Source organism: Phaethon lepturus, unplaced genomic scaffold (genome assembly GCF_000687285.1).
Source record: "Phaethon lepturus isolate BGI_N335 unplaced genomic scaffold, ASM68728v1 scaffold31070, whole genome shotgun sequence".
NCBI classification, from domain to species: Eukaryota; Metazoa; Chordata; class Aves; order Phaethontiformes; family Phaethontidae; genus Phaethon; species Phaethon lepturus.
Window position 1 is genome coordinate 3,348 of NW_010513143.1, and position 12,521 is coordinate 15,868.

Sequence of the window (12,521 nt, forward strand, 5' to 3'; positions counted from 1 at the left end):
GTCCCCTGCACGCCCGGCCTCCTGCCTGCCAAGTCCTCCCTGTGCTTTTAGCAACACTAACGGGATAAACCCGACCCGTTTCCACATATAGACAGACACCGAAACCTAGTTTAGCTGAACCCTATTAAAACAAGCCTGCGGCAAAGCCCTACATCACGCCCTGCGCTTAAACCAGCACGGTCTAGGCTCTGGCAGCAATCAGATGTTCACACGGCCTCTCACAACAGCAGCGCTCCGAGGAGTGTGATGCTAAAAAAGGGATGCTTAACAGGGATGGCCTTAATTAAATAGCAGATACTTCACTGCTGTAGTTTTGGTTTCTGTGCTTAAATCTTGCACTTTGCAGAAGGAGAGAGGTGTCAGCATAATCCATGCAGGGGAGATGCTCCGCTGCTGGATTTCAACGCAGCCTGGCCTGCCTTTTCTAGGGCCAGACAGACCTTCACCGAGACACTAGTGCCTTGCTGCTCTGCTAGGCCATGCTCGCGCCAACCGGCCTGGCGTGCCGCCCCAGCAGGGGCTGGGAGCAATGCATCCCTCCTGCCGCTGACTCAGCTGCGGCAGGCAGGCGAGCAAAGGCTCAGGGCCCCACAGGGCTCCTGGTGATTCACTCGACTTTGAATCAAGTAGGTATGTTGGCCTGCCATCCTCCACGGAGCTCAGCAGGTTGGTAGGGCAGGAAATGGGCTGCCTAGAGCCCCTGGGCAAACTGCATGCACCCCTTACTCGCCTCTGCCCGGGAGCCACGGCCTGGGGAGGCTTGGCTTGCTCTGGGCAGTACTGGGGCTGCTGCACCTTGGCAAGTTCCAGCGATACCAACGCAACCCTCTGCTCCCCACTGAGCCTGGCTTCAGGAACCCCATGCGGTGGGAAACAGCCTCAGGGCTGTGTGTTGCTCACAGTGCAGTCAGGTATTAAAACAGACTGTAAATAAACCCGGCTATTTACTAGTGTGCATGAGGGCTTGCTTCTCCTGGGAGGAGCAGTGGGATGTCTTTACTTCCCCCATTTGTTAATACTGTACAGCTCGAATGTGTATAAACTTCTCATGCAGATACAGAACACAGCATGGCGCCTGTTTGACATGGGGCTGATATATGTTAAGAAATGCTCTTGGTGTCAACAATAAACTGGATCAATAAATCTCTCTAAGCTGCTGTCTGGTAGCTGTCTCCTGGATCTCGACATGTTGACTCTGACAGTAAGACAGAAGAGCAGTGAGGGCTCGCAGCAGCCTTAATGGAATCACATCTGCTTTCTCCACCCCACATAGGCTGATCTGCTGCAAGCAGAGCGGCAATAAAAGAAGCACATGCACAGCCAGGGTGTAGCGAGGGCAAAGGGGAGGGAAGGGAAGAAGAGATACGCCTCCAAAGGGGCATGGTGTGCTGGCAGGGTGTTAATGCATGCACTCACCTTCCTGCCACATTCACACAAATCCACTGGGATTTTCAATCCATACTGGCCAGGGAGAGAGAAGACAAGCTTAGGAGATAGAGAAGCAACAGGCGCTAGGAGACAGCAATACAAACAGCCTCAGACCAGAAGAGCTGCCTCAGCTCTACTTATTCCTGTTTTCTGTTTCATTCATAATCACTTGTTCCTCATTTTCAGTTCAGGGCAGGGCCTCAGCATTGAGCGTCAGCAGTGTCTGATGAGTTACAATCTAGGTTGGAGCCTCTCAGAGACCTCATGCCCTCACCCTGGCATGAAACCAGGAGCTGGCTCTAGGAGACGGGTGACTATCCTCAGGGCAAAAGGGAGGGAGTCGTTCACCTCTCTCTGAAACCGTGTACTGTCCACGTCTACAGGCGGCGTGAACACAAACTGAGCCACACTTGGCATTTTCAGTAGGTTCATGAGCTCATTTGCCCGGATAAGGATCTCCTCAAGGTCCTCCTCGCAGTAAACAGAGGTGACAGCAGGGTTCTGCACAAATGTCCTCATCTTGGACAGGAACATGGACACTCTGCAGGAGAGAAGAACACAGACATCAGCTGTCAAGACCTCTGCACCCAGCAAGGTCACTACTTAAGCCTGCGTACTCCAAAAGAGTGTTGTAGGTGAACACCAGATGTTTCCCACCACCTCCTCCTGAGGCACAGAGCGTTAGTCAGCCCATGAATCCCACTTCCCCAAACTGCTCCTCCACAGCTTACTTCCTCTGTCCTGTTTCAGTTTCAGGTTCCATCAGTTGCCAAGCTGGATTATTTAACACTGGCCAAAATCTGTGTTTGGACCCATCAGGTCTGCAGGTTTCAGCCCTTTGCCCTTCCCTGCCGTCCCTCCTCACCTGGGGATCAAGTCCTGGCTGCGAGCTGCCAGCTTGGTCAAGGTGGCCATAAGGACACTGATGGCGCGGGGTGCGTAGCTGGGGGTGCTGGCCAGTGGTCGGAGCTGGGTGATTTCGAATAGCACGGCCTCCAGAGTCTCAAAGAACCGGTTGATCTGCTCTACAGTGCAGCGTTTATCGTAGGACACAGACATGTATTCTCCAATAGCCCAGACCTGGAGCAAAGGCAGATGTGCTCAGGGCGAGCAGAAGAAAAGGGGATCAAATAATTTTTAGGGAATGGCAAATCAGATTAACTAATGCTAGGACAGAGAAGAGGTGGAAAGGGAAGGTGACCAACAGATTGCACCGCAGTTGGTGCGACCTGTGGCAGAAGCAGGCAGGCCCTGCTTACCACATGGGTGAAGATAGCCTCCTTGTTCTGGATGTTGCTGACTGTTCCCGAGAACTCCAGAATCTCCTTGGACAGTTCCACGATGAGCGCAGGGTGCAGCTTGCAAAGCATCACCAGCTGCGAGCTCAGCACCCTGGAGGAGAGAGATGGGCAGAGCTCAGATCACAGGCAAGGCAGTCATCAAACTGAGGAGGTGCTGGCAGCTGTGCCCCTGGCACAGTGGCTGTACACTCAGGATGTGTCTAGCAGGGCTGAAGGTGCAGCTCCCATTTTGCACCCTCCAAAGATGCATCGCAGCAGGGACCGGGCCACAACTGAAAAGGTTCCTGGGCTGCCCTGGGATGCCAGGCTGCAGCCAGTGGAGGGCTCAGAGCTTGGCTGGGCCTCCGGTCCCATCTCACCTGTACACGTCGTCTTTAAATGCTGGGATCTCATAGAGGTGGTCACTCCTCTGCAGCAGCAGCACCACCAACTGGTTTATCAGCAGCTCATCTGCAAACTGAAAAACAGCCTTTGCTTCAGCAACACCAGTGACTTCCAGCAACGAAAACTCAAACTGACCAGCCAGATAAGACGGCTGGCACAGAAACAGCCTGATCGAGCAGGAGGGGAGCAGTGCATAAAGCAGGTATCAGGCACTCACTCATCCTGCTCTCACCCACCTACTTTACAGCTGGCTGAGAGAACAGTGTGAAGCCTGACACTGCACCACGGAGCTTTTCTGCTTCTCCAGATGAAGCAGCCAGCTCAGTGCTAGTTCATGCCAGTATTAGACCATCCCACCCTCCCCTCATGCACCCCTCTGTTGAAGCTGCAGCGTCTTAACACTTTTGCTTCTACAACTGCTCTTCACATAACAAGAGATCCCTGCGGCACAACTGGGAGCAAAAACTCCCCCAAAAGGGCCTACCTCTGCCACCACACTGAAAAAGAGCTCCAGTAAGACAGGGACAGTCTCTGCACATTGCATGACCCTTGGGCTGCTGGCCAGGGATCCCAGCAGCTGCCGAAGTGGAATCAGCCTGTGGGCAACAGAAAAGTTACTGTTGAAGGCTTGTTCCCAGCTACTCTCCTGGCTGCCCTTCCCTACGCCCCACAAGGCCTTCGACTGCTTGGCAAAGCTAACACAGGGAAGACCAAATGCACCTCACCCCAGCTGAGAGCAACGCCTTTCCCAGCAATCCCAGTGCTGCCTCCCAGTGCTGGATGGCTGAACCAAACCCTTACGGCAGTCTCCTACAGCAGCCTCCTACCTCTCTGGGGCATCCTCAGGAGCAGATTTAGTGCGGAGAAGATACTGGAACAGGCTCTTGTAGAGGGGATGGCGAAAGGCTTCCAGACAGGTGGCCGGCTTCACAGCTGGGTCCCAGGCAGCCCTCTCAGAGGTAGGAAGCGCAGCTGACCTAGCAGAAGGCAGACACAGAACGTGCTGCATTATGAGAATGGGCCAGGGCAGAGCTGGAATCCTGACCAATGGAGTAACTCCCTTTCCACTGAAACAGGGACAGCAAGTTAGTCTAATCCAGGCCCTCAGGAAGCCAGAGAACCAGGATGACAGAAATTATGGGCTCAGACCCCTCTGGGCTCAGGCAATAGTTCCAGAATTGCTTCTGTATCACTCCTGGGAAAGAGGAAAATGGCGCTCTGTATCCCTGAGTCACTGAAGCCCACCAACATCTTGCCTCTAGGATGTCTCCCTTTTCTAAGCACCCCAGAAAGAGCTGCTAACGTCACGGAAGGCAAGGAAGAGCAGAAGTACAGCAGTGAGAGCCAGTCCCCATCCTATCCCATCTTCCTGGAGACTCATAGTTCGTAATGACCTCAGGAAGGAACCTCTGTATGCCTCCAGGAGAACAAAGCCAGAAAAGAGGGGTAAGAGCAGGGAAGGAAGACCAGGTAGCCCACACCTCTGTGTTGAGGTGGTGGCTCATGGCAGACACTCCAGCATGTGGCAACAGTTTGGAGCTGGATATGGAGAGGGGAATGACAACAGCTCCCTCAGCCCCAAAAGACAGTCCAGTACTGAAGTGCAAGAGCTGGTCACCTCTTCCCAAGCACAGCACATTACTAGGAAAACCAGGCTGACATCTGACTGTAGTAGATGCCTCTTGCTCTGTGAGAGCTGCAGCCAGAGGGCAGCTGAGGCTGAGAGAAGTGTGTACTAGGCTACGGTCAATGTCAAGATGCTGATTAGCAAGTGAGAGGAAAAGAAGGTAGCATTACCTCAGCTGGATGTCCAGAGCTGCAGTTAAACAGGGCAGGTCAAGCAGCAAATGGAAGATCTCAACAGCTGTGCCTGCATCCAGCAGAAATGGGAGAAGGTCCACAAACTCAGAGATAAGGGGTGGGCTGTTCCATGCCAGGAACTGCAAGGAACAAGCACAAACTGCTGTACTACCCCTGCTACTCCACCCCATGCCCAGACGAGTCTCACACTGTGACCAAAAGGGACAGGGGAGGGAAAGTTGCTTCTGAAAAGCAAAACCAGAGGAGTCTGAGGGTTTGGTCAAAAGCTCAACACAGGCATCTGGCAGCTGGTTCAGTGGCTGGCAAGCTGCAACTTATTAAAGTTTTCCAGAAACAAAGTGCTGTGTGTGCTGCACTTCCCAACCCTTCTACGAATGCAGACTCTCCTCTACTGGCAGTGCTAATCACACCCAGAACCCGCTTCCCTCTTCAAACACACCTGCTTTTATAACAGTCCCTCTTGCCCATCCTTCTTGCCTACGCTCTCCCTAGCACTGCCATGGAGAGACATGGACAGCTTTGGGGTGCACTGAAAGGTAAACAGAAGGTTCTGGGGCACAGAAAGGAAGGTGCAGCAGGCTCTCTCCTGTGCTGCTCCAGCAAGCTGTACCTTGAAGAGATTCGGGAAGCTCTGCCTGAATATGCTGGAGGTCTCAGTGAAGAACTGGCTGTTGTCTTTGCAGAACTGGACAAATTCAAAGGCCAGTGATGGGTTGTGGAAAAGCTGAGCCGGGATATCCGTGAATAAGTGTTTGTAGATTGCATCAGAGTCCACAGCTGCCATTTTGCCTGGTAAGACACAGCACACTGCTAAACACAGCCCACCCAGCAGCCCTGCCAACATGGGCTCCAGGGGCTAAGCTAAATCTGGGCTATGTTCTCCTAAAGAACACAGGACAGCCTAGCTCCTGGGTGTCCTGAAGTGGGATCACCCAGCCCAGAATACAGCCAACATGGAATTACCAACTCAGGCAGCCAGCAAACTGCCAGGACAAAAGGCTGTGCTGAGAGCATGCAAGACTAGACCATGGAGAGGGAGGTAAAGGCTGGTGACTTACCGTGGTTCAGGAAAAACTGGGCAATGGGCAGCAGTGCCCTGGCATAAGTGGCATCCCCACTAATTCTGCCATGCAGGATTTTCAGGAAGGAGTCTGCGCGGTACACGTAGGAGGAGTCCTGTTTGCAGATGATGTCCATGATTGTCACCGCCTCAATGAGGCACTGCAGAAGAGCAGAGTCAGACCAAAGTGAGGGAAACCACAACTTCCAGACCTTCAGCCCCACCTCTGTGTACTTACAGCTTTCTGCAGGTCTCCATCATCTTTCTTCAGGGGACCTGCCAGAGAAAGGAGTCCAAGTTAAACTTTGGGTCCAAACAAGAACATTAGGCTGCCAGTTTGTGCACTAACCCAGATTTCAGGACAGGTGGGAACACATACTGATCCTCATTCCAGGCTCCAGGCTAAAGAGAATCAGGTTCCACAGCCCCCCCACTGCAAATCAAGGGTAGGAGGCAGAGCATGGCCATTGCCTCCAAATCCCTCCCAACACCCTGGGCTCAGGGCTGGTCAATGACTTGCACCAGAAGCTGCAACTAATCCCATGACTAGAGCCTGACTGCAGACTCCAGGGAGTAAGATTCCAGCCCAGAGAGGCAGTGAAACAGAAACATTTTCAAGAACACTACCAAGAATGCTCCATGGAGGGTTCATGGCAAGACTTACGCCGGTTGCTCTGCTCAATAAGCCGCTGGCAGTACTCAAAGGCTTTCTCCCGCAGACGGTCCTTTGGGGGAAGTCGGCGACTCGATGTGGATGTAGCTGAGACCATGGACATAACAGACCTGTCCACTCCTGATTTGTCATCTGTAGAATAAAGGTTACCACGTATTGGCTCACATCATGGGCAGTGTAACCCACACAGCTGCCCAGCAACAGAGAGGGAGCTGTCTGTTCCCAGGTGCACTGTGAAGAAAAGAAGTCTGGGGAAGAAGGAGTGTTACAAGAACACTAAGGAGATGCTGTCTCTCACCACCCAGGCCTTTTTTCTCAGGGACCCATGGGGTTTTGCCTGAAACCAGAGGACCCACTGAATGAGTAATGCCTCATGGAATGGTCAGTAAGGATCAGTCAGGATGTTTCTGTGATTTTCCTTCCCAAAGTTTCCCTGCTCCTAGTCCAAGAGTTCTGAACTCTTGCCCATATTCCTGCCACTTGTTGGGTTGCTGGTGCAGCCATGTAATCACCTCAGAAAACATGCCTGTCTTGGGGGTGCAACCCACACAGGCCTGCAGCCCTTCACTTTGTACCTGAATTAGGGGTCTTCAATGTCTTGCCCCCGTAGCACAGCAGCCAATTTCGCAGCATGGAGAAGGTTTGCATGTTGAGCCACTGATCCTGTGTGTAGTACTGACCCATCGAAAGCACTGTGAAGAAGTCTGTGGCAATGGCACCATCCACCTCTGTGACAGGGCCAGGCTGGGAGAAAAGACGCAGCAGGTCAGATTCCCAGGGATATGCTAAGTGAGAAAGCAAGGAAAACGCCACTGAACCCATGGAGACAAGTAGCCCTCATTTATGTGCACTAGGGGGCCTGCAGGGAGGCAGCTACCCAGAGAGAGAAAAGCCAACTGTGTTGGATTCTTTTCCCCAGCTCAAACATCCCAAACGCTTCCCCTCCCTCTCACAGAAGCCTCATTTGAAATCAGCTTTTACTCTGAGGTACATGGTAACCTAAAGACTCTCCCCTCAAAACTACTTCACGGATCAAAGCTCTGCCTGTACAGCAGAATTCCTAAGTCTTGGAGCTATAAATCCCCTTACTTTGATTTCCTATGTGTCTTGACCACTTACCCCACAGAAAGTGACAAAGAACAGCAGCCCTTCTAGGTTACCATTTCTCAAAAGAAGCTGATTCTGGGAACTGGAAACAGCAGTTCCCTGACTGGCAAATGCTGCTGTGAGATGACCAAAACTCAGCACTCACCTGTCTGGTTCTGGGATTGGAAAAGAAGCCTCCAGAGTGTTGAGCAACTCCTTGCTGCATACTTGCATACCTCAGCCAGTCGGCCATCTTTTTACTGACTACATTGGTCTGCTCTGTACAAGGAAAGTCACAGGGTCACTGCTACATCAGGCAGAGGAGCACCCTCTGCAACATACCCCTGCTACCCCTCAGTTGTTGTGCTTTTCCTCCAGCCCAGATTGCTGTTTCTCCGATCCAGCAATCAGTAAAGAAATTGGTACCCCAAGGTGGATGCCCTATACTCCTCCTCATACTACTTCAGAGTCCGGGATCGCACACACTTATTTCAGAGCTGTGTCTTTTTCTCACTCCTAGCCACTGGGTCAATCTCATTATTGTTTTGCCTGTTTACCCACACAAAAAGTCAGGGAGTGAGTGTTGGAACTAAGGACTTCTGGTACCAGATCAGTCAAGAGGTACTTGTTCCTTTGTTTCCATCCACAGGTGCTATTAGGAGGAAGGTGCAAAAATACTCTCAAAATTTATTCAGGCAGTGACTGGCTTCAGCTCTGCAGACAAAGGCATAAATCCCTCACAGACAACATGCAGAAGCTAAGGCAGGTAATCCTGTCTGCTCAGCCAGCCCATATACCCAAGCCCAGCGTCCTCCCCAGAGCTTCTCCTGCATACTGCATGACATACACAAACCTTGCAGGAAACTCCCAGAAACAGACTCTTGCTCACAACAAAACTCCTCACAATTTTAAGCCTGGAATGCTCTCCTATGGTTTACTCACCAGGGCATATTGCTCACCACTACCGATACAGTCCTGCCTCTTATGAAGAGTATCACTAGCTGTTTTTGCCTGAACAGATACACAGGCATGTCTCTGTTTCTGTCTCTCACTTTGCTTCTTCAGGGTAGCTACAATTTCACATCCCTACTGCACCTGGAGACCTTAGCTAGGGTACATGTTACTGTGATACAAATCCACACAGAACAGAGACTCTTGCCCCCAGAAGGGGCCAAAGCAGATAAAGGCCCAGCTCCATTTTTGAGTGGTGGACTATATCTCACCCAATAATTTCCCCTTGTGGCAGAGATGTCACTTTTAATAGCAGTTTTCCTAGCCAAAGCCTTCAGAGAGCCTTCTGGTCACTATACAGATCACAGCCAGATGGCAATCTCGGGCCTTCCTGTACATTTACCTTCAGTTAGAGATTCTGGTGAAAGACTGATGACATTTGACAGGACAGGAAGAAGGTACCGAGCACTCTGACCCTCAGGCAGTCTTCTTTCGAGGACTTTTACAATACGCTGCCCCACAGCAGACACTTCAGCCTTCTTATTTCCCTTAAAAATAAAGCAGAGGTAAAGATAGGCAGATAATCTTCTACTAGTGCTAGAGACCAATATCATTCAAACTCTTCCATCAGGCATCAATACCAATGTGAAACATAAAAAGAACTCACAGCACAGGCTGTTTTAACACATTTTACAGAGATCTTCTGCAATGTGAATTCACAGATCCCAGGAGGGGAGAGTACTTTGATGGAACAACAGGTTTGTGGACAACTATCACCTGAAGTAGAAATTAACAACTGCAGCAGATATCTTCAAACTAAACATTATGATCCATGAATTCTAGAGCAGAGAGTACTAGCACTAACTACTCCCCATCTGGTCAGTTTGCTAGCTCAATTGTTAAATTAGAAATTTATGAATAGAAAATGGATGGTTGTAACATATTCTAGGACTCTCTGGTTAGTCCATATCCTCACAATGTGGAAAATAAAGCAGCATCCTCTTTTGAAGGCTGTTACAGCTGTGGCTTTGATACTGTCAAACCTTTCTGCCTAAGACAAGTTTGTTAAAGATGACAGGTGGACCCAGACTTTTGACAGATTTTCCTTCTCCATGAACATCATCATGCCACAAAAAGTAAACCTTCTCTGCTGCTCAGAGTCTTGGGCAGCTGGCTGCTGAAGGCAGTGAACAAACACTAATCTCTGACACTCATCTGTACCAGATCACTCGAAGCAATTAGGAAATTACAGAAGAGGTTCCAGTGACGAATTTCATGGGGAGGGCTACTTTCTGTGCTTCTCTAGTGAATAGATGAGGATAAATTGACCAAAACAATATACAGACAAGGAAGTTTAAGATTTGGGGATCTGTTCAGTGAAGGAAAATGGAAGAGACAACGCCTCTCCTCCTGCAGACACATTGCTGCAGCCCACTGCAAATGATGGGTCTGCTTATGTGTCTTGCTGACACATCTCTCATTGCTCAGAGGAAAATCTGACTGAACGCAAATCAATGGCAGGTTTCCAGCTCCTAATGCAACACCAGAGGCCATGATTTCTGGAAAGCCAAAAGCTTTACAAAAAGCACATTGGCTTTGCAGAGCCAAGGGGAGCAGGGGAGCAAAGAGAAGGAGGATGATTTCCACACAAAACAGTGACTAATGAAAATATGCAGATGTTTTTAAAGGCTCTGCTGAACTGTGGCTGCTTTCATGACCAAAGCTGCTGCTCATTGCACCCCATCTTAGAAAAGTGATACTGAAATGGCTAATATAGTAAGTTTTAATAACATCAGAAATTGATGAAAACCTCTTCATGGTTTTAGTTGTAATTGAACAAAAATTAACACACAGGGTATGCTTTTACATTGTAGAACTGCAAGACAGTCTCAAAGCTGGATATGGGAGAGAGGTGCTTTGTAAGGCAGCACATAAGTAATCCGTCACTGTTCTCTGTTCCTATGTTTTCATTTCCTCTAGTTAAGTAAGACTCAGAGGAGTAATCAGAAATGTAGGGGGCATTTCTAAGCACACAGTGAGACTCAGAATGAGAAATTTCAGAAGGGTTCAGAAAAATATTTTATCTTTAATAGGCACAATAATACTAAAAGAAGAAGTAGAAGAAGAAAATAAAAAGTTTCCAGCTTATTCCCCAGAGGACAGTCAATGAGGGCAGCACTCAAAACAGGAAGGGCTTTTTTCACGTTTTTTTCTTCATGGAGAACCTAGATCTTTGAAACACCATCCACATTTATAGCCCTACATGTTTTATAGGTTCTATGTATTTTTTTAACATTTGAACATGAAAGCCAGTACCATAAAGAGTAGTAGTAATAAATTCACTCTCAAATCTTTTGCTCTACGGGTTCAAGCAGCCCTGACTTGAAGTTTATTACAGCACCTAGCACCAAAATGTTGCTTTCTGCTGCCACTTAGTCACAAATCTACTTGAGGTACTCAGTCTGTACACAGCACAATGTTAAGCAGTCTTTGTAATCAAATACTAAACACAAAAAAGTTACCATTTTTTCCTATGCAAAGCAGAATAATTAGGTTCCTTAGAAAAACATAGAAATGCTTCTGTTTTTTTCCTAAATACTTTCAATTGATTTTCACTCTCCTTGAGCTCAACAAACAGGGAACAATAAGAAAGCAAATCCATATTGACAAAGGAAGATTTCTGACTTGACAGGTCATTTACCTGAGCCAAAAGGACAGAGGATACCAGGCTCAAGAGCTTTGTATCTTGAATCTCATTACAGGAGAGGATCAGATCATTGCAAGGTGACATCTCTCTCAGGATGGCAGCACATAATACCTGAATCTGCTCAGGGCACTTGGATGAACACAGCACTGTCTGCAAGAGTTCCACAAACTTGCCATCTAGCCTGCAAGAGTCACAGTAAAGCATCACTGCAAGGCAGGAAAAGATTCAGAGATTTATTTCCTGCATATTCTTGGTCTTGTATCAGAAATAGTGTGGCCAGCTGGACTAGGGAAGTGCCTGTCCCCCTGTACTCAGCACTGGTGAGGCCGCACCTCAAATCCTGTGTTCAGTTTTGGACCCCTCACTACAAGAAGGATGTTGAGGTACTGGAGCGTGTCCAGAGAAGGGCAACGAAGCTGATGAGGGGTCTGGAGCACAAGTCTGATGAGGAACTGGGGTTGTTTAGCCTGGAGAAAAGGAAGCTCAGGGGGGACCTTATTGCTCTCTATAGCTACCTGAACGGCAGTTGTAGTGAGGTGCGTGTCAGTCTCCTCTCCCAAGTAACAAGCAATGGGACAAGAGGAAATAGCTTCAAGTTGCGCCAGGGGAGGTTTAGATTGGATATTAGGAAAAATTTCTTTACCAAAAGGGTTGTCAAGCACTGGAACAGGCTGCCCAGGGAAGTGGTTGAGTCACCATTCCTACAGGTATTTAAAAGACGTGTAAAAGTGGCACTTGGGACATGGCTTAGTGGTGGACTCGGCAGTGCCCTGAACGGTTCTATGACTGGCATGATCTCTCTTGACTAGTGCCAGCTTATCGTCTCCGTTTCTGAATGTTGTTTCTTAGCGCGGCTTGAAAGAGTGCTGAGTGACACAAACGCTTGTTACCCTCGCTGCAAAAGGAGGTAGGCACCTTCTGCTTAGCAATGGCAAAAAAAAAAGGCAAAGAGTGGCTTTACATTTATATCGAGTTCAGAGTTTTCAAAACAGGGCGGTTTTTTTAAGCACTAAGACATCCCTCCTCCTTTTTTTTTTTTCCCGTGAAAAGAACGCTTTGCTTTTTGCGGACATCAGAGACACAGAAGGCCACTCACTTGCGGGGGTACTT

The 12,521-nt window shown here is 49.2% G+C and overlaps 1 protein-coding gene across 1 annotated transcript; it reads right to left on the bottom strand.

The window, feature by feature from the left end:
- Positions 1-1,583: 1,583 nt before the first annotated feature.
- Positions 1,584-11,585, bottom strand: AP5Z1 (adaptor-related protein complex 5, zeta 1 subunit). Its single transcript, XM_010289343.1, has 15 exons — positions 11,406-11,585; positions 9,108-9,252; positions 7,920-8,032; positions 7,243-7,411; positions 6,659-6,799; positions 6,233-6,270; positions 5,993-6,155; positions 5,545-5,723; positions 4,911-5,053; positions 3,941-4,090; positions 3,598-3,709; positions 3,089-3,186; positions 2,688-2,820; positions 2,294-2,508; positions 1,584-1,969 (listed from the first exon to the last, which is right to left on the bottom strand). Exons 1-15 carry the CDS (start codon positions 11,493-11,495, stop codon positions 1,699-1,701), a joined length of 2,160 nt encoding a protein of 719 aa, XP_010287645.1. The 5' UTR covers positions 11,496-11,585; the 3' UTR covers positions 1,584-1,698.
- Positions 11,586-12,521: the final 936 nt, after the last annotated feature.